General features: G+C 40.6%; 1 protein-coding gene across 5 annotated transcripts in view; it reads left to right on the top strand.

Moving 5' to 3' along the window:
- The window catches only part of NUBPL (NUBP iron-sulfur cluster assembly factor, mitochondrial), a 285767-nt gene that overhangs the window by 258332 nt on the left and 6224 nt on the right, over window positions 1–21211 (top strand). For 3 of the 5 annotated variants that reach the window (XR_013961537.1, XM_080686397.1, XM_080686400.1), the window contains one exon: window positions 2940–3022. The exons of 1 other annotated variant lie outside the window; for it this stretch is intronic. Coding sequence is in view for 3 of the 4 variants with exons in the window: in XM_080686397.1 (XP_080542523.1) it covers window positions 2940–3022 (83 nt within the window). In the remaining variant the exon portion in view is untranslated. Of the gene's footprint in view, window positions 1–2939; window positions 3023–3191; window positions 3249–21211 lie in introns of those variants that run through there. One more of the 5 variants, XM_080686399.1, reaches the window with a different exon arrangement.

A 21211-nucleotide genomic window follows, 5' to 3' on the forward strand; every position in this document is an offset into this window, starting at 1 on the left:
TTTCATCCAATGAGCTGTTTTAAATTTGGTAAAATGGCTTTTCAGGACTTTATCCATACTTACCTACAGGAACAGTTTACGCATGGTAATTAAGGTCTCAGGTTATCTCACAGAAACCCCTCTAACTTATGTCTCTGAAATATGCCCTCCTTTTCTTCAGACCTAGCCGTTCTCCATACCTTTACTCCTTTTCATCCTCCTCTGTTTACAGCTGTAGCCCCTTCCCACTCTCACTATGCTGCCTATTTTCTAACAAGGTTTTCCTCTTTTTTGGTCTACGTTTCTGTATCTGTGGGAGGATTGTGACTCTCTGGAAGGCAAAAATTATGTCAATAGGTGGTTGTATAAAGGAGAAGGTTTTACTTTTATTTTTCCCAGTACTATAATAGCAGTTCATAAATCAAGAGAAAAAACCTTTATGAGTTTCTAAGTATTTTCTATAACATATATTCCCCTGCCTGTTCCTGTGACAACTTCCTATAGTCTTAGTTGATCTGTAGAATAGACATAAATTTACTAAAAAGGTAATCTTTAAATGGTTACCTAAATATTCATATGTTTTTGTCATTTGTCTGTTGAACATTTAGGAAAGACTTAAAGAGTTGGTTAAGATTTCAAAATGTGCTGACATGAGGAGCATACTTCATAATATAAATTGTAGTAGGTTTGTAATGTTGTATCATACAATCTGCATTATTTACATTGCCTGGCATGGTGCTGAATGACTTATTTATATAAAACACATGTATACACACATTTCAATGATCTTCCCATGGATTTGGGGTGGTTCTGGGAATGCTGAGTGCCGTCACGAGTCAACTCTTCTACTTACGGCTCCATTTGCTGCCTTTTAAATGTCAGCCTTTGGGAAGCCATCATTTGAGATAGTGCAGTGGAGAGAGTCAGCTGGATGGCGAATCCCAGCATTTCCCCTATCACACTATCTAATGGTAATTTATCGTCAGCAAAGACACTTCCTTCCAGACCTCAAGTCTGCATATTGGAGATTCTCATTGTATACGTCCTGAGGTCTCATCAAGCTCACAAGTTTTAACACTAAAAGATTAATCTATACTAATAAAAGCCTAGGTGGTCCTCGCACCCTCCCGCAACGCCCTCACATCATCACAAGATGGCCACCATCACGTCACAAGATGGCCACCACAAGATGGCCATCACAAGATGGCCAGCAGGGGAGGGCAGTTGGGGGCAACCAGGCCTGCAGGGGAGGGCAGTTGGGGGTGATTGGGCCAGCAGGGGAGGGCAGTTAGGGGCAATCAGGCAGGCAGGAGAGCGGTTAGGAGCCAGCAGTCCCAGATTGTGAGAGGGATGTTTCCCGAGGGGTCCCAGATTGTAGAGGGTGCAGCCTGGGCTGAGGGACATTCCCCCCCATGCACAAATTTCTTGAACTGGCCCTCTAGTCCTATCTAATAAAGAGGGAATATGCTAATTGACCCTCACACTGTCGCAAAGATGGCAGCGCCCACAACCAGTAAGGAGGGGACGTACTAACTGACTGCCTCGCCCTCAAAGATGGTGGTGCCCACAGCCACAAGATGGTGGCACCCAGTCCCCCCAGCCCCACTGGGACTGCAGGCACCTGCCACCAGAGTCCCCCAGTCCCCTCAGCCCCCCAGCCACCCAGGGCCTGCCCGAGGCGCAGGCAAGCCTCAGATGGCAGATGCCCAGCCACCCAGGGCCGCCCAAGGCTCAGGTAACTAGGGCTGGCCGAGGTTTGCGTTGCTGGCAGTGGCAACAGCAGAGGTGTGAGGGGGGCATCACCTTCCCCTGATCGCCGGGTCGCCTTCCGCCCCTAAGGGCTCCCAGACTGTGAGAGGGGGCAGGTCAGGCTGAGGGATCCCCCCCTCCAGTGCATGAATTTTCATGCACCGGGCCTCTAGTATATAATAAAGTAATTCTATCTGATAAGAGGCAGGGAGTTGAGATAACAGGTCTGGCATACTCTTCAATAGTTCTCTTAGCTTACTCATCTGCCAGCACCAGGAAGATTATATTGTACTTTTATTTTACTTTATTTTATTGGACTACTTGCCCTCCCAATCTTTTCCTCTTCAGTTTCCTCTTATTATGTGGTACTAGAGGCCCGGTGCATGAAATTCATGCACGGGGTTGTGTGTCCCTCAGCCCAGCCTGCACCCTCTCCAGTCTGGATCGGGCCTAAATGGGCAGTCGGACATCCCTCTCACAATCCAGGACTGCTGGCTCCCAACTGCTCGCCTGCCTGCCTTCCTGATTGCTCCTAACCACTTCTGCCTGCCAGCCTGATCACCCCCTAACTGCCTTCCCCTGCAGGCCTGGTCCCCCCTAACTGCCCTCCCCTGCCGGCCTGGTTACCCACAACTGCTCTCCCCTGCTGGCCTGATTGCCCACAACTGCCCTCCCCTGCCGGCCTGGTTACCCACAACTGCCCTCCCTTGCAAGCCTAGTCCCTCCCAACTGCCCTCCCCTGCTGGCCATCTTGTGGTGGCCATCTTGTGTCCACATGGGGGCAGGATCTTTGACCACATGGGGGCAGCCATCTTGTGTGTTGGAGTGACAGTCAATTTGCACATTACTCTTTTATTAGATAGGATGATGTGTCTATACCAGGTATTACAGGTAAAAATAATTTACAAATGTCTTCCAAAACATTTGCTGGAAGATCTCCAACAAAGAATAAACCAAGGCCCCCTGAGGGGTGGCCACATCGTTTTCATATAATTATATATATATCACTGTACTACCCTCAAGTGGAATATTTTGTCCTAATTTTCATTTGAAATTACTTGATCAGAGATTTAGCAATTTTTAAGATAATCATAACTCAAGTTGATTTGAATCAATTTAGTTTAGATGTTGTTTCTGAAGTTCAAATAGTGAAATTCCAAATGCTGACATAAACTTTTGTAGTACTAATGGATATCTGGTGGCTCTTTTAGGAGACATTCCTTTACATCTTAATATAAGGGAAGCTTCAGATACAGGCCAGCCGATTGTATTCTCACAGCCTGAAAGTGATGAGGTAAGTGATCTTTTAAAAAAACGTATTTTCATTTCTCTTTAGAGGATATGTACTTTTTGATATAAGGAAAGAAGGTTGGGAAGATCAAGTTTATCTATTTGCAGTGCATATATTAAACCAAAATTGGTAACTTATCCACAGCATTTTAAGTTACTATTTTGTGTGGTAGGCGTACCAGTGCTGGCCCTGAATTTCAACTGACCAAGTTCCCTACAAAGAGTCATCACCAACCAGTTATCACCAACCAGTGTATGAAGAACATGCACAGCAAGAGTTTGCAGAGTTCTTATCTTGCTGGCTATCAGTATCTAACTGCCCACGGTTATTATGTTTCCAGTATCTGAAGTTGAGCTGGTTGTTGGGAGAAGGAAGCCTCGTATAAAAAACATTGAATTGTATATAGAGAAACTGTACCATTAGAGATGGAGTTTTCATTGCATTTATTTTAATAAATATGATTGGGGAAGTGAGGTGGAAAAACCAGTAGTGTTTAATTAGGGATACAGTTGATAAATTTTCAGCTGAAGCTTTACAATTTTAAGCCTAAAATATTTTTATTTTATTCTTTTTAAAAAATAGAAAATCAATCAATCATATATATCTCTTTTTTTCTAAGTAGCACTTGCTATTAAATTAGAAACTGAGCCATCATCATCTGGTATATCAGTTTTGATACAGTTTTTGTGCTTATTTGCTGAATAGTCCCATTCTTCCAAGTTTCTCTCTTATTTTTATTTTTTTTTAGCTAACAAGTATAACCTTACAGTACTGTTATTTTGCTTTTGTTCTTTTTAAAAATTGTAGTTGACCTACAATATTATATTAGTTTCAAGTGTACAGCATAGTGATTCAACATCTATATGCCATGTGAAGTGATTGCCACGTCAATGCCTGTAATTTTCAGACACCTTGCAAAATTATTGCAATATTATTGACTCTATTCCCTATGCTACACATTACATCCTGTGACTTATTTATTTTATAACTGGAAATTTGTACTTCCTAATCCCCTTCACCTTTTTATTCATATCCCCACTCGTCTCTCCTCTGACATTTATCAGTTTGTTCCCTGCATCTCTGAGTCGGTTTCTGTTTTGTTTTGCTTCATCGATGTTTTGACCTTTAGATTCCACATGTAAGTGAAATCATATGGTATTTGTCTTTCTCTGTCTGACTTATTTCACTCAGCTAATGCACTCTAGGTCCATTCATGTTTTCATAAATGGCGAGAATTCTTTTTATAGCTGAATAATAATATTCCTCTGTGTGTGTGTGTGTGTGTGATGTCTCAATAAAATGTATACACACTTTGAATAATTATTAATACCAATGAGTTAAATCTAAAAAGAAAGAAACATCAAGTGAGCTATCAGAAAAAAAGTGTGTATGCATTTTGGGGAACACCGTGTATATACCACATTTTCTTTATCCATTCATCAGTCAGTGGATACCTAGGTTACTTCCATTATCTTGGCTATTGTGAATAACACTGTAATGAACATAAGGGTATATATATCATTTCAAATTAGTGTTTTCAATTTCTTCAGGTAAATGCCCAGAAGTGGAATTGCTGGTTTCTAATAGTAGTTCAATTTTAATATTTTGAGGAATCTTCATTCTCTTTTTCATAGTGCCTACACCAATTTACAATTCCACCAACAGTGTATGAGGGTTCCCTTTTCTCCACATCCTCACCAACACTTGTTATTTGTTGTCTTTTTTATAATAGACATTTTGACAGGAAGTATGAGGTGATATCTCAGTATGGTTTTGATACCTCCCTGATGTTAGTGATGTTGAACAATTTTTCATATGTCTGTTAGCTATCTGTATGTCTTTTTTGGAGAAATGTCTATTAGGTCTTCTGCCTATTTTTAAATTGGATTGTTATTTTATTTTTTTGATGTTGAGTTGAATGAGTTTTTATGTATTTTGGATATTAACCCCTTCTCAGATATATCATTTGTAAATATTTCTAATTTGGAAGGTTTCATTTTGTTGATGGTTTCCTTTGCTGTGCAAAAGCTTTTTTAGCTTGATGTAATCCTATTTGTTTCTTTTTGCTTTATTGCTCTTGCCTGAAGAGACATATCCAAAAAATATTGCTAAGGCCTTTGTCAAAGAGTTTACTGCCTATGTTTTCTTCTAGGAGTTTTACAGGTTCAGGTCTTACATTTAAATCTTTAGCCCATCTGAGCTTATTTTTGTATATGGTATAAGAAAGTGGAAGAGTTTCTTTCTCTTTTTGTATGTATCTGTTTTTGAATCACCATTTTTTGAAGTGGCTATCTTTTTTCCCCATTGTATATGTTTGCCTCCTCTATCATAGATTGATTGACCATGTAAGTGTGGGTTTATTTTTGGTCTCTGTATTTTGTTTTATTTATCTACTAGAGGCTCAATGCAGGAAATTTGTGCAAGAGTAGGCCTTCCTTCCCCCGGCTGCCGGCACTAGTTTCCCTCTGTCACCCGGGACCAGGCTTCCCTCGCAGAGGGAGGCCCTGCCCACCCACCGCAGCCTGCTGGTCAGTGGCCTGGGCTTCCCTCTGCAGGGCAATCATGGAGCGATGGCCAGGCCCCTGACCAATCGCATCGCACCCGCCTTGGCTGGCCTGGCGCCAGTGGGTGTCATAGCGTGGTCCCGGATGGTCATATGGATGGTCGGCGCCAGTGGGTGTCATAGCGTGGTCCCGGATGGTCATATGGATGGTCGTCCGGATGGTCATTCCGCTGTTCAGCCATTCAGTCAATTTGCATATTACTCTTTTATTATATAGGATGTGTCTGTTTTTGTGCTACTACCATACTATTTTGATTACTATAGCCTTATAGTATAGTTTGAAATCAGGGAGTGTAATATCTCCAACTTTGTTCTTTCTCAAGATTGCTTTGGCTATTTGGGGTCTTTTGTGGTTCTATATAAAGTACTGTTATTTTGTCCATCCATAGCTACTACCCCATCATTCTAGTTTGCTTCCTTTAATTTTGTGTGAACTGGAAAATAAAAGAGCCAAGTTTGGTTAGAGTTGTGAATAGAGTAAGAGTAAACTGACAGTCAGGAGTCTAGGATAAGTAAAGTAGATTTATTTTGAATTGTCCCTTTCAGGGGCCCAGAGCTTCTTCCCTTTCTTGAGAGTCAACATTTATGGTCAGGTGATTGAGTTGCTGGGAATATGCTGAGTAAATATAGTGTAGCACTTATCGTTGTTTTTCTTTTCTCCTTTAAGTAATAAATGTTAAATTTCTTTTTCAGTCTTTACTTAGAAATCTTTCATATAAGCAAAATTATAACCTTTTATTTCTTGCATAATTCAAGTCTGGCAATCCCAACTACCCTAGGTGTACTTTATGCAGTGAATAAAAAGTTGTATGAAAATTGAGGGTTTAAAAAAACTACACACTTTTACATGTCTCCTGAGAACAGACTATTTAAAGACATTCTATGGTGATTACGATGAATAACATTAACTATTTACTAATGTATTTCAACTGAGTTTAGATTTTTAAATATTTTTCCACCTTTCCATTGTTTCCATTTTCTTTGAGATTTTCCAAAAGCAAGGAGCATTTCTAAGAAGTTAAATAAATGTAATATAATAGAGACTATATGATAATCATCAAAAGATAATATTTAAAACTCTGAACAAAAGTGTGTGTGGAATATATAATCTACCCCTGAGGATATGTTTATTGATATTAGAGAGAGTGGGGGGAGAGAGGAAGAGTAAGAAGCATCAGTGTGAGAGAGAAACATCGATTGGCTGCCTCCCATATGCACCCTGATGGGAAACCAAACCCCAAACCTGAGTATGTGCCCTGACCAAGAATCAAATCTGTGACCTTTCAATGTATTGGACCATGCTCCAACCAACTGAATCTCATTTGCATAAACATTAGAGCTATTATTTTACTATTGTTGGGTGACATTTATGGGAATGTGAACAGCCTGACATTTTGTAGTTAAAATTAGTTTTGATTTGGTGAGGTGGGTTATAAGATATTCCTGGTAAAGATTTTCAAATATAAGTGGAAAGTTTATCATCTTATAATTTCTTAATTAATACCTCATAATCTTAATATGAAATGGCTATATAAGATAAATTATTTCAAATCTTTAAAAACAAAAGACAAAGAACCAAAGCTCTTTATAAAACTTCTTACACTTTGGTTGCCATCCATTTCCTTTTATTTTAAAATATGTTTTATTGATTTTTAGAGAGAGAAATAGAAACATCAACGAGAGAGAAACATCATCGATTAGCTGCCTCCTGCATGCCCCCCACTGGGGATCGAACTGTGACTTCTTGGTTCATGGGTCGACGCTCAACCACTGAGGCACAGTGGCCAGGCTCCTTTTACTTTTTTTTTTAATTCTTTAGTGTTTAAAGTATTACATATGTCTCCTCCCCCCCCATTAACCTCTCCCCGCTGCTCCCATCCCCGAGCACATGCCCTCACCCCCTACTGTCTGTGTCCATTGGTTATGCTTATATGCATGCATACAAGTTCTTTGGTTGATCTCTTACCCGCCCTCCCTCCTTTTATTTATTAACTAGAGGCCTGGTGCACGAATTTGTGCACAGGTGGGGTCCAGCCGTCCCAACCCAATGGGGGGTCCATTGGGCCAGGACAGCCAGGGGGAAGGGCCACGGGAGGATTGGGCCAGTTGGCCGCTGCAGTGTGCATCATAGCAACAGGTCGTTCCGGTCATTCTAGTCGTTCTGCTGTTCCAGTTGCTTGGCTTTTACACATATAGATGACAGAGCAGACAAGTTAGACCCAGCTGTATTATCTCCTCCTCAAGGTGGTCCAAAGACTCTGAATAGGTGAGGATTAGTCTCTGTAAAGTTGAGTTGATGAAAACGAGAGTATTAATAGTTTGAGAAATCTAAATCATTTTTTTTTTTTTACACATGATGTGTATGTGTATGCTTTTTGCTAGTTATGGATTAAACAAAAGAAGGAATGTATTCCTTGGTCAAGAAAAGTGCCCAAAAGAACATATTAATATGAGTCCTTCAATGAGATTGTAAATTACTTGAGGACAGAGTAGTAATAATAATGGCCACTAATATTTATTATCTGCTTCTTTTGTGCCAATACTTCACATACTTTGTTCTTACGTAGTACTCCCCAAATCCTTTGAGGTAGGTACTGTTGTTATAACCATTTTATAGATGTGGAAAATGAGCCTAGTACAGTTAAGTAACTTGCCCAAGGTCTCAGAGCTAGTAAATAACAGAGCTAAGATTTTAAACCATGCTTGTCTGACTTAAAGGCCCCAACTTTTCACCAGTGAGCTATTCTATGTCCCCTTTATATCATTACATCCCACTGATTTCCCAAAACAATGCATTACACACACAGTAAAACCAAAGAAATTATTTGTTGAAATAATACTGCATTAGCTGAAAAAATTCAATCTTAACAGTTTTATAGAAATTGAAACTGTTACTAAGTACTTTTAGTGGTTCCTCAGCAAATGACAATCAAACCATTACTTTTAAGTGTCATATGTTGAAACTTTAAGCTTGGAGATAGGCCATTAAAAAGCAAAGGTTAAATGTAGCAAATTTGATTATCCTGGAATCATTCAGTATTTTGTGCCACCTGATAGGTATGTCTGTAATTTAACATAAGTATGAATAAAAGATTATAGAATGATGACCTTGTCTCAGCTTGCCTTAGTGAACTCTAAATTTTCATCAGAAAATATTATGCTTAAATACCTAGAAAAGATACTAGGAGAATAAAAAGATATTATAAAGATGCTTAGCTGAAAATCAGCATATTAGATTTAAGAGAAATATTTCTTTATGAAGTCTATGTTATTTTCATTTATTATTTTTATTTTTTTCCAAAATATATTTTAATTGACTTTCAGAGAGAGGAAAGGAGAGGGAGAGGGAGGGGGAGGGGGGAGGGAGAGGGACAGGAAGGTAGAAACATCATTAATGAGAGAGAATCATTGATTGGCCACCTCTTGCACGCTCCACACTGGGGATCAAGCCCACAACCGGGTCATGTGCCCTGACTGGGAATCCAACTGTGACCTCCTGGCTCATGGGTCAGTACTCAATCACTGAGCCACACAGGCTGGATGGTTATTTCCATCTATACTAATAAAAGGGTAATATGCTAATTAGACCAGATAAACTGGACATCTTCCGGACATCATTCCAGACGTCCTTCCTGACAAAGCTGGAGCCCGGGCGAAGCTGCCCGGGGTCTCGGATGCCTACAGCCGGCCGGGGGAGGGAAGCCTGGGTCCTGGGTGTGGGGGCTGAGGCAGAGGCAGTTAGGGGCGATCAGGCAGGCAGGCAGGCAAGCAGTTAGGGTGATCATGCTGGTAGGGGAGCAGTTAGGGGCGATCAGGCAAGCAGGGGAGCATTAGGGGCAATCAAGCAGGTAGGCAGAGTGGTTAGGGGTGATCAGGGAGGCAGGCAGGTGAGCAGTTAGGAGCCAGTGGTCCTGGATTATAAGAGGGATATACAACTGTGGGTTTAAGCCTGATCCCTCAGTTGGACATCCCCCGAGGGGTCCCAGATTGGAGAGGGTGCAGGCCAGGCTGAGGAACACCCCCGCCCCATGCACGAATTTTGTGCATCAGGCCTCTAGTTTTTAAATAAAAGCTATTGAGAAAAAAAAGATGGCGGCTGGCAGGACGGAGGTGAGGGAGAGGATGTGAGTGAGTGAGGGGATGAAAGGAGAGTGTGTGGTGTGTGTGAGTGAGGGACAGTTAAATCCAGCAGGAGCAGCATGGGCTGGCAGACCAGGCTCTCTTGGACAGGGAGCACCTACCACCACTGCGGGCACTCCCTGGGCTGCGGGGCTCGGGCATGGAGTCCACGCCATCTTGAAGGGGAGAGCGGCCTCTTCTAGGAACTCATCAGCACCACCACCCAGACTGGCCTTGGACACTGCCCACGACCTGGCAGCCACTCCAGCCAAAATCCTGCTGCCCCACCCGTAGACCCACGGACCCTGGGACCTACACCTCCAAAGGTGCACCGCTCCCGCAGCAGTAAGTGCGACTTCCCCCTCCCCAGTGGCAGACCTCCGGACACCACAGTTGCGCGTTTCCAGCACACAGGCCTCCTGGGCAGACCACTCCACCGGCAGCTCTTGGACGCCACTGTGAGCCCCCGTTGGGTGTGATTTTTTACAGACAAGGGTGTTCTGCTCCGCAGTAGAAATTCTGAATCCCTTCTTCCTGAATAATTGCCCACAGACACCCCAGCTGCGCAACTTCAGCACCAGGACCCCTCAGAGTGTGTCAGAGCTCCGCGCCAGCAAACGCACTGCCACAGTCACCGTTGCGTATTTCCAGTGCACAGGCCCCCTGAGCCCATTGATCCACAGGGTGCACTTGGGAGCCGCTCTGAGCCCCCGCTGGGTGTGATCTTGGACAAATAGGGATGCATTCTCTCAGCAGTAGAAATTCTGAATTCACTCATCCTGGATACCTGCCCACAGACACCTCGATTGAGCGGTTTCAGTGCCAGGAACTTTCAGAGAGCCTCAGTGCACCGCACTGGCAAACACACCATGGGTGCCCCTGTGAGCCACCACTGGGAGCGCACGCATCTCCAACCATGGGTGCAGCAACAAAAAACTGAGTCTTCCCACCCCACAGCTGCAGAACTCTGGACACTACAGTCGTGCGCTTTTCCAGTGCACAGGCCTCCCAAGCCCACCGCTCCACAGGCAGCTCTTGGGCACCACTGTGAGTCCCCACTGGGCACAAACACACCATGGGTGCCCCTGTGAGCCGCCACTGGGGTGTGTTTATCCAACCATGGGGGTAGCAGCAAAAGCTGAGTCTGCCCACCCCACAGCTACAGAACTCTGGACACCACAGTCATGCCTTTCCAGGGCATAGGCCTCCTGAGTCCCACTGCCCCGACAGACGGCTCCTGGGTGCCACTGTGAGTCCCTTCTGGGCACAGGCAATTTCAACCAAGGGCGCAAGACAGCAAAAATTGGGACACCCCGCTCCATGGCTGCTGACTTCTATACACCACAATTGCACCTTTCCAGCTCACAGTCCAACATCAAGAGAACCCAAATAGCTCAAGTAGGGAACTATACTAGATTACCAAGCCCAGGAGACCTAAGAGACCACACCAGTAGCACCACCCCCAAAAAGAACCTGTGTAGCAAAGCAATCGGATCTACAATTAAAACATTACAGCAAAACATGGGAAGACAAGAAAGCAATCCCCAAAGGAAAGAAAAAGAGGAATCACCAGAAAGGGAGTTAAATAGTTAAATAAAATTGAAGCAAGTAACACATCAGAGAAAGAATTCAGAGTAATGGTTATAAGGATGCTCAAACAGCTGGATGACAAATACACACAACTCAATGAGAATTATAAGGAGCTGAATGAGAATGTCACCAACATGAAAAGGAACCAAGAGGAAATGAAGAACGACATAGCTGCAATCAAGAACTTAATGGAAGGCTTAAACAGTATACTAGAAGAGGCTGAGGACCACATCAGCGAATTAGAAAACAAGGTAGGAAAAAACACACAAACACAGCAGCAACTGGAAAGAAAATTTAAAAAGCAGAGGAGAGCCTAAGGGAGCTTTGGGACAACACAAAAATAAACAACATTTGCATAATAGGGGTACCAGAAGGAGAGGAAGAGAAGCATGGAATAGAAAACCTGTTTGAAGAAATAATGACAAAACTTCCCTGATATTGGCAAGAAAAAAACTACGCAAGTCTAAGAAGCATATAGAGTCCCAAACAAGATGAACCCCAAAAGACCGACCAAGACACATCATAATTATTTTTTTTTTTCAAATTTTTATTAAGGTATTATCTGTGTACATATCTTACCATTGCCCCCCACCCCACTCCCATAAATGCCCTCACCCCCCAATGTTTTGCATCCATTGGTTACTCTTATATACATGCATATAAGTCCTTCAGTTGATCTCTTATTTCCCCCACCTCTCCCTAACCTTACCACTGTAATTTGACAGTCTGTTTGATGCTTTACTGCCTCTGTAACTATCTTTTTGTTCATCAGTTTATAATGTTTTTCATTATCCCCAAATGAGTGGGATCATGTGGTATTTTTCTTTCATTGACTGGCTTATTTCACTTAGCATAATGTTCTCTAATTCCATCCAAGTGCCTACAAATGGTAGTAATTCCTTCTTTTTTACGGCAGCATAGTATTCCATTGTGTAGATGTACCATAGTTTTCTGATCCAGTCATCTGCTGATGGGCACCTAGGCTGTTTCCAAATCTTAGCTATTGTAAATTGTGCTGCTATGAACATAGGGGTGCATATATCCTTTGTGATTGGTGTTTCTGGTTTCTTAGGATATATTCCTAGGAGTGGGATTACTGGGTCAAATGGGAGTTCCATTTTCAGTTTTTTGAGGAAACTCCATACTGTTCTCCACAGTGGCTGCACCAGTCTGCATTCCCACCAGCAGTGCACGAGGGTTCCTTTTTCTCCACATCCTTGCCAACACTTGTCGTTTGTTGATTTGTTGATGATAGCCATTCTGACAGGTGTGAGATGGTATCGTATTGTTGTTTTGATTTGCATCTCTCGGATAATTAGTGACTTTGAGCATGTTTTCATGTGTCTCTTGGCCTTCCTTCTGTCTTCTTTCGAAAAGCTTCTATTTAGGTCCGTTGCCCATTTTTTTATTGGATCATTTATCTTCCTTTTATTAAGTTGTATAAGCTGCCTGTAGATGTTGGAAATTAAACCTTTATCAGTGATACCATTTGCAAATATGTTCTCCCATACAGTGGGGTTTCTTGTTGTTTTGTTGATGGTTTCTTTTGCTGTGCAAAAGCTTTTTATTTTGATGTAGTCCCATTTGTTTATTTTCTGTTTGGCTTCCATTGCCCTAGGGGCAGTATCACTGAAAAAGTTCTTTTGGCATATGTCTGAGATTTTGCTGCCTGTGGATTCCTCTAGTATTTTTATGGTTTCCCGTCTTATATTTAAGTCCTGTACCCATTTTGAGTTTATTTTTGTGTATGGTGTAAGTTGGTGATCTAGTTTCATTTTTTTGCATGTATCTGTCCAATTTTCCCAACACCATTTATTAAAGAGACTGTCTTGACTCCATTGTATGTTCATGCCTCCTTTGTCAAATATTAAATGCGCATATTGGTTTGGGTCGATATCTGGATTCTCTATTCTGTTCCATTGATCTATATGTCTGTTCTTGTGCCAGTACCAGGCTGTTTTGATGACAGTGGCTTTGTAATACAGCTTGAAATCTGGTATTGAGATCCCTCCTACTTTATTCTTCTTTCTCAGGATTGCTGTGGCTATTCGGGGTCTTTTTTTATTCCAGATGAATTTTTGGAGAGTTCTTTCTAGGTCTGTGAAATACGCCGTTGGTATTTTAATGGGGAGTGCATTGAATCTATAGATTGCTTTGGGTAGTATGGACATTTTAATGATGTTGATTCTACCAATCCATGAACATGGTATGTTCTTCCATCTGTTTATATCTTCCTCTATCTCTTTTTTCAGTGTCCTGTAGTTTTCCGCATATAGGTCTTTTACCTCCTTGGTTAGGTTTATTCCTAAGTATCTTAATTTTTTTGGTGTGATGGAAAATGGGATTGCTTTTTTAGTCTCTCTTTCTGTAAGTTCATTGTTGGTGTATAGAAATGCCATAGATTTCTTGGTGTTAATTTTGTATCCTGCTACATTGCCGAATTCATTTATTAAGTCTGTTAGTTTTTTGATGGAGTCTTTCGGGTTTTTTATGTACAATATCATGTCATCTGCAAATAAGGACAGCTTTACTTCTTCTTTTCCAATTTGGATGCCTTTTATTTCTTCTTCTTGTCTAATTGCAGTGGCTAATACTTCCAGTACTATGTCAAACAGGAGTGGTGAGAGTGGGCATCCCTGTCTTGTTCCTGTTCTTAGGGGAAATGGTTTTAGTTTTTGCCCATTGAGTATGATGTTAGCTGTGGGTTTATCATATATAGCTTTTATGATGTTGAGGTATGATCCTTCTATTCCCACCTTGTTGAGAGTTTTTATCAAGAAAGGGTGTTGGATTTTGTCAAATGCTTTTTCTGCATCAATTGATATGACTATGTGATTTTTATCTCTCAATTTGTTTATGTGATGTATCACATTTATTGATTTGCGGATATTGAACCATCCTTGCATTCCTGGGATAAACCCTACTTGGTCATGGTGTATGATCTTTCTGATGTACTGCTGGATCCTATTTGCTAGAATTTTGTTGAGGATTTTGGCATCTACATTCATGAGGGATATTGGCCTGTAATTCTCTTTCATTGTGTTGTCTTTATCTGGTTTTGGTATTAGGGTGATGCTGGCTTCATAGAAGGAGCTTGGAAGTGTTCCTTCCTCTTGAATTTTTTGGAATAGTCTGAGGAGGATAGGTTTTAGTTCTTCCTTGAATGTTTGGTAGAACTCTCCAGTGAAGCCGTCTGGCCCCGGGCTTTTGTTTGCCGGAAGCTCTTTGATGACTGCTTCAATTTCTTCCATAGTTACTGGCATGTTGAGCTGTTTAGATTCTTCCTGATTGAGTTTTGGAAGGTTATATTTTTCTAGGAATATGTCCATTTCCTCCAGGTTGTCCAGTTTGTTGGAATAGAGTTGTTCGTAGTATTTTTTAACAATCCTTTGTATTTCGGCGGGATCTGTTGTTATTTCACCTCTTTCATTTCTGATCTTGTTTATTTGGGTCCTCTCCCTTTGCTTCTTGGTGAGCCTGGCTAGAGGTTCATCAATCTTGTTTATCCTTTCAAAGAACCAGCTCTTGGTTTTGTTGATCTTTTGTATTGTTTCTTTGGTCTCTATGTCGTTTATCTGTGCTCTGATCTTTATTATTTCCTTCCTTCTTTTTACACTGAGCTTTTCTTGTTGCTCTTTTTCTAACTCTTTGAGTTGTTGGGTTAGGTAATTTATTACCCCTGTTTCTTGTTTTTTGCAGTAGGCTTGTAGAGCTATGAACTTCCCTCTCAAGACTGCTTTCGCTGTGTCCCATAGATTTTGGATTGTAGTGTTTTCATTGTCATTTGTTGTCATGATGTTTTTTATTTCTTCTTTGATCTCTCTGGTAACCCAGTCATGGTTTAATAGCATGCTGTTTAGTCTCCATGTGTTTGATTTCTTTGGGTTGTTTTTATTGTAGTTGATTTCCAGTTTTATGCCACTGTGGTCTGAGAAGATGCTTGATATGATTTCTATCTTCTTGAATTTGAAGAGACTTTGCCTATGTCCCAACATATGGTCTATCTTTGAAAATGACCCATGTGCGCTTGAGAAGAATGTATATTCTGTGGCTTTGGGGTGAAATGTTCTGAAGATGTCAATTAATTCCATCTGGTCTAGTGAGTCATTTAGGATTGATGTTTCTTTGCTGATGTTTTGTTTAGAGGATTTGTCCAATGGTGATAGTGGGGTATTAAAGTCTCCTACTATGATTGTATTGCTGTCAATGTCTCCCTTGATATCTTCCAGGAGTTTTTTTATGTATTTGGGTGCTCCTGTATTGGGTGCATATATGTTTACCAGAGTTATTTCTTCTTGTTGGATTGCTCCCTTTAGTATTATGAAATGGCCTTCCTTATCTCTTGTTATGTCCTTCAGTTTGAGATCTAATTTGTCAGAAATAAGTATTGCTACCCCAGCTTTTTTTTCAGTTCCATTTGCCTGGAAAACCTTTTTCCATCCCTTCACCCTCAGTCTGTGTGCGTCTTTTTTTCTGAGGTGGGTTTCTTGTAGACAGCAGATATATGGGTCGTGTTTTCTTATCCAATCTGTTACCCTATGTCTTTTGATTGGGGCATTTAATCCATTTACATTTAAAGTTATTATTGATAGGTACTTATTTGTCGCCATTCCTATTCTTTACCCCTGTGTTACTTCTTCGCTTCCTGTTTCTTTCTTTCTTTCTTTCTTTTTTTTTTTTTTACAGTAGACCCTTTAGCATTTCTTGCATTGCTGGTTTGGTGGTAATAAATTCCCTTAGTCCTTTTTTGTCTGTGAAGCTCCTGATTTCACCTTCAATTTTGATTGACAGCCTTGCTGGGTACAGTATTCTTGGATTCAGCCCCTTCCTTTGCATGACTTTGTATATTTCATTCCATTCCCTTCTGGCCTGATGAGTTTCTGTTGAGAAATCAGTTGCTAGTCTGATGGGGGTTCCTTTGTATGTAACTTTCTGTCTCTCTCTTGCTGCTTTTAAGATTCTTACTTTGTCGTTGGTGTTTGCCAATTTAATTATAATGTGCCTTGGCGTCGGTCTTTTGGGGTTCATTTTGCTTGGGACTCTGTGAGCTTCTTGGATTTGTGTGGGTTTTTTCTTCCCTATATCTGGGAAATTTTCTGTCATTATTTCTTCAAAGAGGTTTTCTATTCCTTGCTCAGCTTCCTTTCCTTCTGGAACCCCTATTATGCGGATGTTGTTTTGTTTCGTGTTGTCCCAAAGTTCCCTTAGACTCTCCTCCTGCCTTTTAATTTTTTTTTCTAGAAGTTGCTTTTCTTGGGTATTTTTTTCCATCTTGTCTTCTAGCTCACTGATGCGGTCCTCTGCTTCTTCTAGTCTACTCTTGATGCTTTCTATTGAGTTCTTTACAGCAGCGATGTCATTTTTCATTTCTTCTTGGTTCTTCTTCATTTCCTCTTGGTTCTTGCTCATATTGTCGAATTTGTCTTCCATTCTTTTCAGCCACCTTATGACCATTTCTCTGAATTCTTTTTCTGGAAGGTTGCTTGCCTCCATTTCGTTTACTTCCTTTTCTGGTGATGCCTGCTTTTCTTTCATATGCGGGCTGCTTCTTTGTCTCCCCATGGTCTCTCTTCTCTGGGTGTCTGGTTATGTAGTTCTCTCTCTCCTTATCCCAGGCGAAATCTGACCTTTCCGTGGTGGAGTGTAGAGCTTCTCTGAACCCGTGTGCTTGCGCCAGTTGGGGAGCGTTGTTCTGGGGCTCGCAGCTGTTCCTGGGGTGCCGCCGTTGTGGATTCTCAGGCTTCAGATAAGCTCCACTTTCCGGATCAAGATGGTGCAGACTCCGCGTCCAAGCCCGCAGCTCCGGGAGGGGACCCAGCCGCAGTTCGTGCTGCCAGGTCAGGGGAACCCCGTTCAGCAGTCCCCCACCTCCTTCTGGAATTCAGCTGTCTCCCAACCAGCCAACAAACACTCCTTGCGCGACCCTCAGCTGTTCTTTCTTTCTGCTCCGGGACAAGGCTCGGAACACGTCTGTCTATTCCGCCGCCATTATTCCCTCCCGACACATCATAATTAAATTGGCAAACACCAGCGACAAAGTAAGAATTTTAAAGGCTGCCAGAGAGAGACAGAAAGTTACCTACAAGGGATCTACTATTAGAATATCAACTGATTTCACAACAGAAACACACCAGGCCAGAAGGGAATGGAATGAAATATACAAAGTGATTCAAAGCAAGGGACTGAATCCAAGAATACTATACCCAGCAAGGCTATCATTCAAAATTAAAGTTGGAATCAGGAGCTTCAAAGACAAAAAAGGGCTAAGAGAGTTTATTACCACCAAGCAAGCAGTGCAAGAAATGCTAAAGGGACTGCTGTAAAAAGAAGAAACAGGCCAGAAGAAACACAAACATTAAGAATAAAAATGATGACAAACAAGTACTTATCAATAATAACATTAAACATAAATGGATTAAATGCTCCAATCAAAAGACATAGGGTAGCTGAATGGATAAGAAAACATGACCCATATATTTGCTGTCTGCAAGAGACCCACCTCAGAACAAAGGATTCACACGGACTGAGAGTGAAGGGATGGAAAAAAATTTTTCGGGCAAATGGAAATGAGAAAAAAGCTGGGGTTGCGATACTCATATCTGACAAAATAGACCTCAAAGTAAAAGCCCTAACAAGAGATAAGGAAGGCCACTACATAATACTAAAGGGAGCAATTCAACAAGAAGATATAACTCTGGTAAACATATATGCACCCAATACAGGAGCACCCAAAAACATAAAACAACTTCTGGAAGATATCAAGGGAGAGGTTGATAGCAATACAGTCACATTAGGGAACTTTAATACCCCACTGACACCACTGGATAAATCCTCTAAACAAAAAATCAGCAAAGAAACATCAATCCTAAATGACTCACTAGATCAGATGGACTTAATTGACATCTTCAGAATATTTCACTCCAAAGCTACAGAATATACATTCTTTTCCAGAGCACACAGGACATTTTCAAAGATAGACCACATATTAGGACACAGGCAAAGTCTCTTCAAATTCAAGAGGCTTGAAATCATAACAAGCATCTTCTCAGATCACAATGGCAGAAAACTAGAAATCAACTACAACAAAAACAATGAAAAAAAAATCAAACACTTGGAGGCTAAATAGCATGCTGTTAAACATAATTGGGTTACCAAAGAGATCAAAGAAGATATAAAAAGCATCCTGGAAACAAATGACAATGAAAACACAACAATCCAAAATCTATGGGACACAATGAAAGCAGTCCTGAGAGAGAAGTTCATAGCTCTACAGGCCTACCTCAAAAAAACTAGAAAAACTGGTAATAAATTATCTAACCTTGCAACTTAAAGAATTTGAAACAGAGCAACAAGAAAAGCCCAAAGTATCCAGAAGGAAGGAAATAGTAAAGATCAGAGCAGAAATAAACGACATAGAGACCAAAAAAAAAAAAAAAAAAAAGATCAATGAAACCAAGAGCTAATTTTTTGAAAGGATAAACAAGATTGATGAACCTCTAGCCAGGCTCAGCAAGAAACAGAGAGAGAGGACCCAAATAATCAAAATCAGAAATGAAAGAGGTGAAGTAACAACTGACCCCAATGATATACAAAGGATTGTAAAAAAAAAATAATAATAATACTATGAACAACTCTACTCCAACAAACTGGACAATCTCAATGAAATGGACACATTCCTAGAAAAATACAAGCTTCCAAAACTCAATCAGGAAGAAGCAAAAAATCTGAATAGGCCAATAACTACTGATGAAATTGAAACAGTAATCCAAAAGCTTCCAGCAAACAAAAGCCCTGGACCAGATGGCTTCACAGGGGAGTTTTACCGAACATTCAAAGAAGAACTAAAACCAATCCTCAGACTATTCCAAAAAATTCAAGAGGAAGGCACACTTCCAAGCTCTTTCTATGAAGCCACCATTACTCTAACCCCAAAACCAGATAAAGTCACCACAAAGAAAGAGAATTACAAGCCAATATCCCTGATGAATATAGATGTTAAAATTCTCAACAAAATTCTAGCAAACTGGATCCAGCATTACATTAGAAAGATCATACACCATGACCAAGTGGGATTTATTCCAGAGATGCAAGGCTGGTCCAATATCCACAATTCAAATGTGATACATCACATAAACAAACTGAGAGACAAAAATCACATAACCATATCAATTGATGCATAAAAGGCATTTGACAAAGTCCAACACCCTTTTCTGATAAAAAAGCTCAGCAAAGTGGGAATAGAAGGATCATAATTCAACATAATAAAAGCCTTATATGATAAACCTATAGCCAACATCATACCCAATGGGCAAAAACTAAAACCATTTCCCTTAAGAACAAAAATAAGACAGGGATGCTTGCTTTCACCACTTCTGTTCAACATAGTACTGGAAGTGCTAGCAAAGTGATCAGACAAGAAGAAGAAATAAAAGGCATCTAAATTGGAAAAGAAGAAGTGAACTTGTCATTATTCGCAGATGACATGATACTGTACATAGAAAATCCTAAAGACTCCATTAAAAAATTATTAGACTTAATAAATGAATTTGGCAATGTAGCAGGATACAAAATTAATGCCAAGAAATCTATGGCATTTTTATACACCAGTGAAATTACTGAAAGAGAGATTTAAAAAACAATCCCATTTATCATTGCACAAAAAAAATTAAAATACCTAGGAATAAACTTAATTAAGGAGGTAAAAGGCCTCTACTCAGAAAACTACAGAATGTTGAAAAAAGAGATAGAGGAAGACATAAACAGTGAAAGAACATACCTTGTTCATGGATTGGTAGAATCAACATCATTAAAATGTTCATACTATCCAAAGCAATCTTTAGATTCAATGCACTCCCCATTAAAATACCAACAGCATATTTCACAGATCTAGAAAGAACTCTCCAAAAATTCATCTAGAATAAAAAATATATATATCCCGAATAACTGCAATGATCCTGAGAAAGAAGAACTAAGTAGGAGGGATCTCAATACCAGATATCAAGATATATTACAAAGCCACTGTTCTCAAAACTGCCTGGTACTGGCACAAGAACAGACATATAGACCAATGGAATAGAATAGAGAACCCAGAAATTGACCCAAACCACTATGCTCAATATTTGACAAAGAGGGGGGGCAAGAACATACAATGGAGTCAAGACAGTCTCTTCAATAAATGGTTCTGGGAAATTTGATCAGACACATGAAAAAAAATGAAACTAGACCACCAACTTACACCATACACAAAAATAAACTCAAAATGGACAAAGGACTTAAATGTAAGACGGGAAAACATAAAAATATTAGAGGAATCCACAGGCGGCAAAATCTCAGATATATGCCGAAGCAATATCTTCACTGACACAGCTCCTAGGGCAATGAAAATTAAAGAGAAAATAAACAAATGGGACTACATCAAAATAAAAAGCTTCTGCACAGCAAAAGAAACCATCAATAGAACAACAATAAAGCCCATTGCATGGGAGAACATACTTGCCAACGATATCTCCAATAAGGGTTTAATCTCCAACATATACAGGGAATTCATACAACTTTACAAAGGGAAGACAAACAACCCAATCAAAAAATGGGCAAGGGACCTAAATAGATACTTTTCAAAAGAAGACATAAGGAAGGCCAAGAGACATATGAGAACCTGCTCAAAGTCACTAATCATCCGAGAAATGCAAATCAAAACGACAATGAGGTACCATCTCACACCTGTCAGAATGGCTATCATCAACAAATCAACAAATGACAAGTGCTGGCAAGGATGCAGAGAAAAAGGAACCCTCATGCACTGCTGGTAGGAATGCAGACTGGTGCAGCCACTGTGGAGAACAGTATGGAGTTTCCTCAAAAAAACTAAAAATGGAACTCCCATTTGACCCAGGAATCCCACTTCTAGGAATATATCCTAA

This window comes from Plecotus auritus (genome assembly GCF_963455305.1).
Source record: "Plecotus auritus genome assembly, chromosome: 1".
In the NCBI taxonomy this organism is placed as follows: Eukaryota; Metazoa; Chordata; class Mammalia; order Chiroptera; family Vespertilionidae; genus Plecotus; species Plecotus auritus.